This window comes from Rhincodon typus, chromosome 43 (genome assembly GCF_021869965.1).
Source record: "Rhincodon typus isolate 14 chromosome 43, sRhiTyp1.1, whole genome shotgun sequence".
In the NCBI taxonomy this organism is placed as follows: Eukaryota; Metazoa; Chordata; class Chondrichthyes; order Orectolobiformes; family Rhincodontidae; genus Rhincodon; species Rhincodon typus.
This window is the reverse complement of record NC_063374.1, coordinates 9,980,343-9,993,186: the sequence shown is the minus strand read 5'-3', so window position 1 is coordinate 9,993,186 and position 12,844 is coordinate 9,980,343. Positions and strand designations below refer to the sequence as shown.

Below are 12,844 nucleotides of genomic sequence, written 5' to 3'. Positions count from 1 at the left end.
CGACAGACCTGTCCCCACCAGTACTGTACCCCAGTGTTATACAGCGATAGACCTGTCCCCCACCGGTACTGTACCCCAGTGTTATACAGTGACAGACCTGTCCCCACCCGTACTGTACCCCAGTGTAATACAGCGACAGACCTGTCCCCACCGGTACAGTACCCCAGTGTTATACAGTGACAGACCTGTCCCCACCGGTACTGTACCCCAGTGTAATACAGCGACAGACCTGTCCCCACCGGTACTGTTACCCCAGTGTTATACAGCGACAGATATTCCATTTATTTAACGTTTTAACAAACATTTGTCATGTAAGAATTTTCCTTGTTACTTTTTGAACCCTCATATTCTTTGCTGTTTGTATTAATTTGATCCATGGTCCCTTGTAGGTGTAAAGTTGGAGGGTGAATCCGACAGCATATGTGGGGTTTATGAGTTTGATGGAGTAACGTTCAGGGTGGTTCGAGGTGACTACTGGCCTTTAATGAAGAGGGTGGTGGAGAATCTGGAGAAAGCCAAGGTGAGGACTTGACTGACTGTAGTGTCACTGGGAAGAATATACAGAAAAATCTCGCTTTGTACGTGCGAAAATTGCTTCCCCGCATTGAGTGTTTTTCCTTTTTAGATGCCCAATGTTAGCAAAAAGCTTCTCATTTTTAGACACAGTAGTTGTCAGAAGTTTGGTAAGATCTGCAAATGCTGTGTCACAGTCATTGCCACGCTGCCATCGACACTAGCCAAACTATTACCCATTAGAGAATCGACTCCCTCAATCGGTAGACTAGGAACAAGTCCCGCACTCGGGTTAGGCGATGGCCTAGCGGTGTTATCGTTAGACTAGTAATCCAGAAACCCAGCTACAGTCCTGGGTTCAAATCCCAACACGGCAGATGGTGGAATTTGAATTCAATAAAAACAAAAGTCCAGAACTGAGACTCTACTGTTCACCATTGTCGATTGTCAGGAAAAACCCATCTGGTTCGCTAATGTCCTTCAGGGAAGGAAACTGCCATCCTTACCTGGTCTGGGCCTACATGTGACTCCAGTCCCACAGCAATATGGGTTGACTCTCAACTGCCCTCTGAAATGGCCAAGCAAGTCAATCAGTTGTACCAATCGCTACAAAGTCCCAAAGGAATAAAACTGGACGGATCACCTGGCATCGACTAGGCACCGGAAAAGACAATGGCAGAAACAGCCCTGTCGACCCTGTAAAGTCCTCCTCACTAACATTTGGGGGCTAGTGCCAAAATTGGGAGAGCTGTCTCACAGACTAGTCAAGCAACAGCCTGACATAGTCATACTCACAGAATCATACCTTACAGGCAATGTCCCAGACACCACCATCACCGTCCCTGGATATGTCCTGTCCCAACAGCAGGACAGACCCAGCAGAGGGGGTGGCACAGTGGTATACAGTAGGAGGGAGTTACTGTAGGTGTCCTTGACATTGACTGTGGACCCCATGAAGTCTTGTGAGCAAGGAAACCTGCTGATCACCACATACAGTCCTCCCTCAGCTGATGAATCAGTACCTCCTCCATGTTAAACAACACTTGGAGAAAGCACGGAGGATGGCAAGGGCACAAAGTATACTCTGGGTGGGGGGTTTCAATGTCCACCACCAAGAGTGGCTCGGCAGCAGTAATACTGATCGAGCCAGGTTTGTTGGAAGAATGAGAGTGAATGCTTCTCCCTTGGAGTCAAAACATCTACAAAGTCCAGTTGCTTGACTGCAGCCGTATTCAAGGAAGAATCTCCTTGGGTATCCTTGCAATAGATATTCCCACATTCCTGTTCTAATGGGTGCTAAGATCACATGTTTGACTTGAACCATTTTTTGTACCATGCTGCTTTATTGTTCCATTTCCAGCTGTCCACATGTAGATGTCCCATCTTGTTGCAAAGGAGACATATTAGCTGTGAAGACATCAATCCTACTTTCTTTTTGACCTAAGGAGGATGTCCCTTTGCATTCCTAACTGTACCTTCTTGCTGGTTGTTATGGACCAGACCAGAACCCCCTCAAAATATATTAAGAAGGTAGCCTAGACTCTAACTTTTTCTTATTTTTAAAGGTGAATGTGAGGCGCAGTGTTCCAGATGTGATTCAATTGGTCAAACTACTTGCCGTTAAGCGAAACACAATTCATTCAAACACGATAGTTAAAATACAACAAAAGAAAGAGGAACTTGGAACAACTTAACTCTATATAGGAAAACTTAAGAGTAATAGATACAGTGACTATTACTAATTAACTGTCCCAATACAGTAACGTCCCATAAACACACCCATGGCACAATGTCAAATTCAGGAGACAGATTTTGTCTCATATGCAATCCAGCAGCTCAGGAAGAGACCGAGACCACCCCCACCCCACCCCACCCCAACGTTTTGGCTGTAATCAAGAGGTGGGGGGGGGTGGGGGGGGAAATAGCTTCCACTTCTTCCAGACCCCAATAGCAACTGCTGTTGAAATCTAAAAGTCCCTGGTTCTCTGGGTGGGAGCTTGACCACACCCATTCAGGCTGCTTCTATTGTTCCAACTTTTTTTTAAAAACATACACAAAGTGTTTATCTTTTTATAGACTGCTCGGCATCTGAACCCCAAACGCTCTCTAAGAAATGTGTTTTGTCCTGGTTTCTTTTAAAGCCACTGCATCGTCATACCAGTGGCCATTCACCATCCTTTCACTTCCTTCTCTCCATCCTTCTTGGGTTTGTGGGTGTGACAGGAAAGGGGGGGGCGGGCGGGCTTATGGAGAAGCATGAGATCGTCACTCCCCTTGGCTACCTGCCTGACTTTCAAACCTTTAGGTTGGCCATGGGTGTCCTTGTGGAGGGTTTTGTACATGGTACCCACTATAACTGCCCGCTGTAAAGGTCAAAGCCAAGCTATTTAACCCACTCCTCATTCTTGCAAATCGGCTTAGGCCACGTTTGGAACTTTTAAAATTCCCGCTCAAGGGAGCAGCCCAACATACTTGCCCACCTCGTATTCCGTGGAAGTTTCCTCCGAAAACGTGGAATGAACTTTGTGAGGTTTGCCAGTCAGCCTGCTGTGGGTCAGCAGGCTAGAAATTTGCTGTGTGAATTTTCCAAACACATTGAAAAACAGCTCTACGGTTGTCATAATGCTGCATTCCATTCTTACATAAGTAATACAACGTCACACTTACTAATACCTTAGCTGAGGTTTGAAAAATAAATGAGCAAAGTATGCACCTTTGTATAAAGTAATCAGCAAAATATTGCTCAGTAATGTTACTTTTTTTAACTTTTTCTCTGAATGTGTTCTGGGCACAACAGCCTGTTCCTCAGACTATTTCTGAGCTCCAAAGTTCCACTTTGGCCACACCAAATCATGATTTTTTTTAAAAAATTCATTAATGGAATATGAGCATCACTGGCTAGGCAGCATTTATTGCCCAGAGGGCAGTTAAGAGTCAACCACATTACTGTGGGTCTCGAGTCACGTGTAGGCCAGACCAGGTGGGTTTTTCCTGACCATCAACAGTGGTTTCATGGTCATTATTAGACTTTTATTGCATTAAATTCCACCATCTGCCGTGGTGGGATTTGAACCTGGGTCTCTGGTTTGACAGTCCAGTGATTATACCACTAGGCCACTGCCTGCTTGTGCCTCTTGGTCATTCAGTGTTGCTTCCTGCTTCACATTTCCCACAGAGAAACACTGTCTACCTGACAGTGATGTCTCTACACCATGTCTTAGTGTGAGTTCTTTCGTTTTTCATACAAGCTCAGGCCAGACTTCTCAGTAAGCTCAAATAATGTCTATTAATATTATGTACGTGTTGGTAAGGCTACAGAGCAGCATGCTGTGAGCTGTACCAGTTCCTATCTTCTAGCAGAGTCCTAAGGTCTTTAGTGCGTCGTAAAATATGCCAGAAGCTCATCTGTACCTGCCCAGTGTCAAACGTTCCCTAGACAGGCAATCAATCTCTCCCACTCACCTTGCAACTGCTTATCTCGACAGGACTATGCAGCCTCTCCCAATGTAGTGAAGATGCTGGAGCAGTACATCCAGAGCTTCACCACCGGCTCCATTGATGCTCATAAGGAGGGCTCCAAGCACTGGATCAAAGATGTGGGGCCCATCGTAGAGAGGTGAGCTGTTGCCTGCTGATGTCACATGGCCCCCTGACTGTGCCCCTTGGTGGGCACCTGCCCAGTGTATGCCATCCTACATCTACTGATGTGTGTATACACACACACACAGACAGACAGACCCACGCGCGCACGAGACAGACAGATGGGCACACAGGCACAGACACCACCAATCTCTGCTTTGATGTGCTTTTGGCTGTGTAAGGTAGGCTGTTCAACTGGGGCAAGCTCCACTGGCGCCATTTTGTATCAGTATCTCTGACTGGGACTGGTGCAGGGAGGAGGGAGAATGAGGCTGGTAGTGGAGAAACCAACAGAGAGAAATGATAGAGTCAGGCCAACAATGAAGACACAAGGCAGTAGGGAGCTGTGGAGCAGTCATTGTCATCCAACTAATAGTTACGGTTTGATTCCACAGCTACATCGGCTTCATCGAAAGTTATCGAGACCCTTATGGATCGCGAGGGGAGTTTGAAGGTAACATTGTGAGCTGTAGAGCTCCCTTCCTTGCCTGGGCTACATTGTGTGGGATCAGCACGGCACAGAACCTGCCTTTGGTTCAGTCAGTGATGGAGTAATATCCATGGTTTCGGGTACATCCACAAGGTCAGTGATTGGCCTTCCGTTTGCAAGAATCTGTTGACCCCTGAGCAAGAACTGCTAGCACCAAAAACTGAAGGAAAAGTTATTTAAATAATTAAGAACTGGTTTGACCTGAAGTGATACCGGGCTAGGAGGTTACACCACACCCATTGATGGTTTCTTCCTTTCTTTTGCCCTGGTTTCCTGCTGTGGTCATAGTTCCAGTTCTCCATCTTGGATGTCTAACAAGATTAGGTTCTCTGGAGATGTAGTTCCATTTCTCTCCCCCACCTCTTGTTCTCCAGTAGTAGTGACTCACCGAGAAGAGAACTGCTGTGGGTTTGATCACCGCTCCATATTCAGCCCACACCGAGGGAGCGCCGCACTGTCGGGGGGTCAGCGCCGAGGGAGCGCCGCTCCGTCGGGGAGTCGGCGCCGAGGTAGCACCACGCTGTCAGTGGGGTCGGCGCTGAGGGAGCACCACGCTGTTGGGGGTGCCATCCTTCTGATGAGACATTAAACAGAGACCCCATCTGCCACCTTGGGGTGTTTCAGGACATGGAGGAGATGCAAAACATCCCACGGCCACTATTGGAAGAAGAGCAGGAGGGTAGTTCTCGCTGGGGTCCTGGGGCCAAAGATTATCCCTCAACCAACATCACAAAAAACAAGTGATCTGTGTCACTCTCGTGCTGCTGTGCGTGGGAGCTTGCTGCGTACAAATTGGCTCCTCCATTTCCTACATTTACAGTAGACACTGTACTTCAAAAAGGAAGTAGTTTCTCAGCTGTGGGACACCCTGACATGGTGAAGGATCCTGGAGGAAGGGGAATCTGTCTAGGTTTGTGCTCGGACCATTGTGCTGTTTGCTGGTGTGAAACGTCGGGGTGGGGGTGGTGTGGGGTGATGGTAGCCCAGATGTTGGCCCTCCTCAGGAACTGGGTGATAAAATCTCGATGGGCTGTCCTACGATCTGACGGTGAATGCTGTTTAACATGAGCTAGTATGCTGGCGGTTCAGTTTAACTGAGTCGGTGTTTTATTCCCCCTCCCCGTCCCTCCAGGTTTTGTGGCTGTGGTCAACAAGGACATGAGCGCCAAATTCTCCCAGCTGGTGGCTTCAGCTGAACGGCTGCTCCCAGAACTGCCCTGGCCCAAGGAGTTTGAGAAGGATCGCTTCCTCAAACCGGACTTCACTTCGCTCGACGTGCTGACCTTCGCGGGCAGTGGCATTCCGGCTGGCATCAACATCCCAAACTGTAAGCAGCCTCTTGTTCCTCACATGCCTCCCGGCACTCCCCCGCATACATATCCGCCACCTCCCAGTCGGAAGGTCCAGGCCCATTCCTGGGACGGATGTGTTCCCCTTACCTGAAAAGTTTGTACTTAAAGCCACAGGAGTCTCAAAGAAAGAGGGGTGATATTATTGGAGTTTAGAAGATCCTGTGAGGACTTGATTAGAACATAAGAGCCAGGAGCAGGAGTGGGCCATCTGTCCCCTCCAGCCTGCTCCACCATTCAGTACAATCATGGCTGATCCTTTCGTGGACTAGCTCGGCGAGCAAGTCTACAACCACATCCACAACCCGAGCTACAAATCTTCTCAAAAACTTTGATAACCCTTAATTCCTTTACTGTTGAAAAATCTATCTTTCTTTGCCTTAAAAACATTCAACGAGGAAGCCTCAACTGCTTCACTGGGCAGGGAATTCTACGGATTCCCAACCCTTTGGATCAAGAAGTTCCTCCTCAGCTCAGTCCTAAATCTGGTCCCCTCTTTACTTTGAGGCTATGCCCCCTCGTTCTAGTTTCACCCGTCAGTGGGAACAACCTCCCTGCTTCTACCTTCTCTATTCCCTTCATAATTTTATACGTTTCTATAAGATCTCCCCTCATTCTTCTAAATTCCAATGAATATGGTCTCAGTCTACTCAATCTGTCCTCATAAGCCAATCCTTTCAACTCTGGAACTAACCTGGTGAACCTCCTCTGCAACCCCTTCCAGTGCCAGTCCATCTTTTCTCAAGTAAGGAGACCAAAACTGTACACAGTGACTCCAGGTGTGGCCTCACCAGCTCCCTATACAGTTGCTGCATAACCTCCCTGTTATTAAACTCCATCTCTCTGGCAATGAAGGACAAAACTAGAGAGGATACTGAGAAGAAATTGATTCTAAATTGGTTCTGGTTTGTTAAGGGGATCAAAGTTACAGGGAGAAGACGGAAGAATGGAGCTGAGGAACTTAACAGCCATGATTGAATGGCGGCACAGACTCGATGGGCTGAATGGCCTAGTTGCTGCTCCTACGTCTTGCATTCCATGTTACAAGGGCGAGGGTACAATTCCGACATACAGATTAAAGTAACAGGGCTCCCTTTTAAGACTGGAGAGTTTTATTCGGAGTCATGATGCTGCAGATTTCCCTTCCTCAGTGGGCGATGGAGGCTGGGTCATTGAATTTATTCGGGACTAAGGAAGACAGCTTTTTGAATGAGGGAGTGGAGGGATGTGCAATTGACAGCATCGTAGGACCAGTCACCATCTTATTGAATGGTGGAGCAGTCTCCAAGGGACTGCCTGGTGATTTTTGAAGGCAGCAATTCCTGTCTGGATTGCGGGAACTGGCCCAACTGGATGTTGGGACTGTATTCCAGAACACGGTGTGTCTCTGGGTGTGAGGAGTAGAGACAGTTCGAACCTTGAAGCCCAACAGAAAGGAACGCGGTAACTTCAGCAGCAGAGCTTGTAGGGTTAATTATCCCGCATTAAAAAAAAAAAAAAAATCTGTTTCAAGTATTGAAATTGTCCCCCAAGGTTTGACTGCTTTCTGTGGGAGTAACTGGGAGGGGTGGCACAGTGGCTCAGTGGTGTTAGCACTGATGCCTTGGGTCCCAGTTCCAGGGACCCGGGTTCGATTCCACCCTCTGGCAACTGTCTGTGTGGAGTTTTCACGTTCTCCCCGTGTCTGCGTGGGGTTTCCTCCCGCAGTCCAAAGATGTGCAGGTTAGGGTAGAACAGTCGTGGGAAATTGTCCCACAGTGTCCAGGGATGTGCAGGCTGGGTGGGTTAGCCACGGGACATGCAGGGTGACAGGGATAGGGTAGGGGGTTGGTCTGGGCGGGCTGCTCTTCAGATGGTCAGTATGGACTCGAGGGGCCGAATGGCCTACTTCCACCCTGCACAGATTCTGAGTTGCCGATCTCCTCCTCCTCCTCCACCCCCAACCCCAAAAAAAACAAAAGCATCAGAAGTCATTCCTGACATCATGGTCTGGCTAAAGTCTGAATCTTTTGTCCCTTGTTCTGGAGACCCCCAGCCATCACCACAAAGGAAATACCTCCACTCTACCCGATCGGATCCTTTAAACAACTTAATACCCAGCCCCAATTACACCACCCCTTCATTTCTGACACTCGAGCCTTGTTCTCTCCCATGATGATGCACTCGCAAAGATTATTTCCCAGCAAACGAAGACCCCGCTGAGTCGAGCTCATTGGGTGACTGTGGCGAAATAGGCCACGCTCCCTCCCTGTGTCTCCCCCGCTCGGCCGAGTTTTTTTTAACCCGCGTCCTGTTTCTTTTCCGAAACTTCCAGACGACGATATTCGGCAGACGGTAGGGTTCAAAAACGTTTCGCTGGGTAACGTTCTGGCAGTGGCCTACTCCACGCAGAAGGAGAAGCTGACTTTCTTAGAGGAGGGAGATAAGGTAGGTGTGCCTGCACTGGTGCCCCTTCTGTATTCAACTGAGTGCTGTGTGTGTGATGGATGATTTGTAGGGAGCAGGAGGGGATGGACCCAGCTTTCACGATTCAGCCTTTTACAATATTCGGTCACGGTGTGGAGGTGCCACTATCGGGCTGGGAGTGGACAAAGTCAGAAGTCACGTGATACCGAAGCGCTCCGAAAGCTTGTGTGATTTCTAATAAAACCTGTTGGACTATAACCTGGTGTCGTGTTACTTGTGACAGTATTGGATCATACCGCAGCTGGACTGCTTTTTAACTTGGCATCTACCCTGCTTGGTTCCACGACCCTTAATTGCCCCTTTGCCAGCAATCTGTCCCCTCCGCCTCTTCAGTAGTCTTTGTGGGAACTGTGAAGAGATTTTCAGATTCCCATTCCACCACCCCCCCCATATGCTGTGAGGGAATCCTTCCTGTCATCACCCACATCACCCACGGAACGGCCTGGCACAAGTTTAAAGCTCGTGAGCCCTTATTCCGAGGCGGTACCCCAGCTGAGGAAATGCCGCTAAGCCACATGTGAGGTTAAACTCAGGCCACCACCTGTGTCTTTGGGGAAGTGCCAAAGAGCCTGCTATCGGAAGGGGATCAGCGGGGAGTTTTCCCCGGGGTCGGGGGGGTGCACGAGACCAACAGTCACCAGAAAACAGATGGTCCGGGTCGTTCTCGCGTTGCCGTATGTGGGACCGTGGAGATACCCTGCACGGTTTGTTCACCTCAGATCAGGGGAGGCTGAGAGCAGGACTGATTGAAGTGGGTGACGTCGTGAGGGGTGTGAGCTGGGGGGGAGAAGGAACACGTTCCCTCTGGCTGAAAATTCGCTAACCGAGGGCGGGGCTGCATGGGTTTAGGGTGAGATTCATAGACTCCCTGCAGTGTGGAAGCTGGCCTATCAGTCCACACTGACCTCTGCAGACATTCCCACCCAGACTCCACATCCCTACCCTATCCCTGTAACCCTGCATTTCCTGTGGCTTACCAACCCAGTGTGCACATCCCTGGACACTATGGGGTAATTTAGCACGGCCAATCCACCCTAACCCGCACATCTTTGGACTGTGGGAGGAAACTGGAGGAAACCCACACAAACACGGGGAGAATGTGCAAACTCCACACAGACGGTCACCCGAGTGTGGAATCAAACCTGGGTCCCTGGTGCTGTGAGGCAGCAGTGCTAACCACTGAGCCTCCTATTTTAAAGACTGATCCGGGAGGTCCCGAGGGTTTGTGGATCACACTGAAACGATACAGGAATTGATGGTGATTTCCTCTTGTTACTTTCCTTTGGCAGGATCTGTACATCAAATGGAGGAGCCCATCTTTCGAGGTTCAGGTTGGCCTGCACGAGCTCCTCGGTCATGGCAGTGGGAAACTGTTTGTTCAGGTTTGTTGTTGTCTTTGGTGTGTTCCGAAGGGGCACGCGGGAGAGGGCATCAGCGTGGGTCTTCAGCTGTTGGAATTGTTTTGTGATGGGGTTGGAGTGAAGAGTGTCACATTGGCATTCTGTCATGGGGAGCAGATGCTGCCTTATCTCCTGCTCCACGGTGGGGCTGACGCTGGGACCTTACAGTAATCATTGTCCCTTTTCCTTTCTCTCTGTATCATCCCACCCCATTCTCCGTCCAAACTCAGGACAAGCATGGAAAGTTCAACTTTGAGCCTAATCTGGTGAACCCTGAGACCGGAGAGACGGTGAGTCCTTGGGGAGGGGGTAGGGAAGGGGTTTGGGGGTGGTGGGGTTGCCGCTGTTAAGGAGGGATCACGCACTTCCACCTCACCCCTAGGCAGCACCTTCCAAATCTTAAGCAAACTGTGTGTATACGTTCTTCAAAAAAAATAATGATTCCTCGGTGTAAGCCTTTTGGATTTTTCAAATGCTCGTTTGTTTGTGGGATGCGTGCGTAGCTGGCTTTATTGCCCCTTGAAGCTGGTGGTGATCATCTTCAAACGCTAATTGGCCCTTCTATTGCTTCCTCTGCTTTGTGTTTTTCCGGCTTCCCTCTTAACTGCTGCTGTTCACCTCCCTGTGCCGGCGAGCACCATGCCGTTCACGCAACGCATCCCCGTGCGGTTTGTCACAATGCGGTGGGCTTCCCTGACTAAGTAGCAGTCGGGTTTCTGTGTTTGTCCCCCTGCCCAGGTACAAAGCTGGTACAAGCACGGCGAGACCTGGGACAGCAAGTTCTCCACAGTTGCGTCCAGCTACGAGGAATGTCGGGCAGAGTGCGTGGGCATGTATCTCTGCCTCAACAGGGAGGTGTTGAAGTAAGTCTTGGGCTGAACCATTTCACTGCATCGGTAACAGAGAACCCCAGGCTAATGCTCAAGAGACATGGTGCCAATCCCGCCACGGCACGTTTTCAATTTTAAAATGGTCACCATTGCCAATTGTTGTAAAAATCCATCTCGGTCATTGATACCCTTCTGTGATTTTTACGTTTTTAAAAAGATCCTTTACTATTTCATAGAATCCCTACAAGTGTGGAAACAGGCCCTTCGGCCCAACAAGTCCACACCGACCCTCAGAGCACCCACCCAAACCTATCCTCCTATAACCCACCTAATCTACACGTCCCTGGGCACTACGGGACAATTTAGTGCGGCCAATCCACCCTAACCTGCAAGTCCCTGGGCACTATGGGACAATTTAGTGCGGCCAATCCACCCTAACCTGCAAGTCCCTGGACTGTGGGAGGAAGCCGGAGCACCTGGAGGAAACCCACACAGACATGGGGAGAGTGTGCAAACTTCACACAGACAGTCTCCCGAGGGTGGAATTGAACCTGGGTCCCTGGTGCTGTGAGGCAGCAGTGCGAACCACTGAGCCAGCGTGCCATCCCCCACTATCTTATCCCCATGCTGCAAGAAGCCCCAAGGAGAGAATCTGGTAACCCGAATAGACACTCTGTTCCCTCCTCACATTACAACACTGAGCAGTTACTGTGTGCTTCCAGGCCCTATGCCTTAAGGCTATATTGGTCTTGGAGGGTGTGCAATGTAGGTTCATGAGAATGGGACTGGACTGCTGCACTTCAATAGGAGGGAAGCTTACTCAAACTGGAACTGTGTTCTCTGGAAATGCGAGGGTTCAGGCGTGATTTGATCAAAGGTATGTGCCATTTCCTGGGAACAGATGAGGTTAGGAGAAAGAAACTGCACCTGCCTGGGGAGTCTTGGACCAGGGCAGATTGGGACGTCTTTCAGGAGCTAAGAAATTAAGAAACAGTGTCCCGCACAAGTTGGGAGGACAGGAGTTCCAAATGCTGCTCAGAACACGGCGATTGATTCTCAATCCAAGTGAGCAATCAATTAATTTTTGTAAACAGAAGGCATTGAGGGATATGAGACAACAGTGCACAGATGCAGTTGGGTCACAGTTTGATAGAATTGCAGAACAGGTGTGAAGGTCTGAATAGACATTACCTGTTTGGAAGCTAAAATGCGCTCGTGTGTGTGTATGTGTGTATGTTTTGTACGTACTCCCCTGGGGACGGCTTTATCCCCTGCAGGATATTCGGCCATGAGGGCACAGATGCTGATGACGTTATCTACGTGAACTGGCTGACAATGGTTCGAGCGGGAGTCCTGGGTTTGGAGTTCTATACTCCAGAGAGCCAGCAATGGAGACAGGTGAGAGACTGAGACCCCATACCATTCATTGCCCCAGCTCCTGAACTAAATCTGAATCCACTCCCTGTTTCATACCTTTCTGCTTTAAGCAGGAAAAATAAAACTGAGCCGGTGTTGTACTGAGGTGCATTCATCTTTGCTAATTCATGTTAGCACTACAGAGGCAGTGTCAATATCGAGGGAGGGCCAGCGCTGGGGGAGCACCGCGCTGTGGGAGGGCCAGCGCTGGGGGAGCGCCGCGCTGTGGGAGGGCCAGCGCTGGGAGAGCGCATCAGATTTCACTCTCGACCACTGCCTATTTCTGTCACAGGCCCACATGCAGGCCCGTTTTGTCATTCTGCGGGTTCTCCTGGAAGCTGGCCAGGGGTTTGTCACCATCCGACAAACCACGGGGACAGACGGCAAACCTGACGCTATCATCACTCTCGACCGAAGCAAGATCTCCACTGTCGGCAAGACTGCCATCGAGGAATTCCTCAGGAAGCTGCAGGTACAGGGGGAGAAGGCTCTGTAGGGACACGAAGAGGAATGCTGACCAAGATCCTGCAGAATAACCCTGCACGATTGAGCTTGCTCGCTTGCTTTCCCTGCTGGCGCCCTGTGAGGCGCTCTCTCACGCTCTGGTAACCCTGTCTCATTCCCCCGTGCACTCGCATTCTCTGCAAGCTGTCCTCTCAGTCTGCTCTCTCTGTCTCGCTCACCCCGTCACACCCTCTCTCTCTCTCTCTCTCTCTCTCTCTCTGTCTCGCTCACCCCGTC

The 12,844-nt window shown here is 49.8% G+C and overlaps 1 protein-coding gene across 2 annotated transcripts in view; it reads left to right on the top strand.

The window, feature by feature from the left end:
* The window catches only part of dpp3 (dipeptidyl-peptidase 3), a 25,641-nt gene that overhangs the window by 10,260 nt on the left and 2,537 nt on the right, over positions 1-12,844 (top strand). For both annotated transcript variants that reach the window (XM_048619733.1, XM_048619734.1), the window contains exons 7-16: positions 390-520; positions 3,999-4,129; positions 4,548-4,606; positions 5,775-5,969; positions 8,306-8,418; positions 9,747-9,839; positions 10,088-10,147; positions 10,596-10,720; positions 11,965-12,085; positions 12,396-12,575. In XM_048619733.1, coding sequence (XP_048475690.1) covers positions 390-520; positions 3,999-4,129; positions 4,548-4,606; positions 5,775-5,969; positions 8,306-8,418; positions 9,747-9,839; positions 10,088-10,147; positions 10,596-10,720; positions 11,965-12,085; positions 12,396-12,575 — 1,208 coding nt within the window. The remainder of the gene's footprint in view (positions 1-389; positions 521-3,998; positions 4,130-4,547; positions 4,607-5,774; positions 5,970-8,305; positions 8,419-9,746; positions 9,840-10,087; positions 10,148-10,595; positions 10,721-11,964; positions 12,086-12,395; positions 12,576-12,844) is intronic.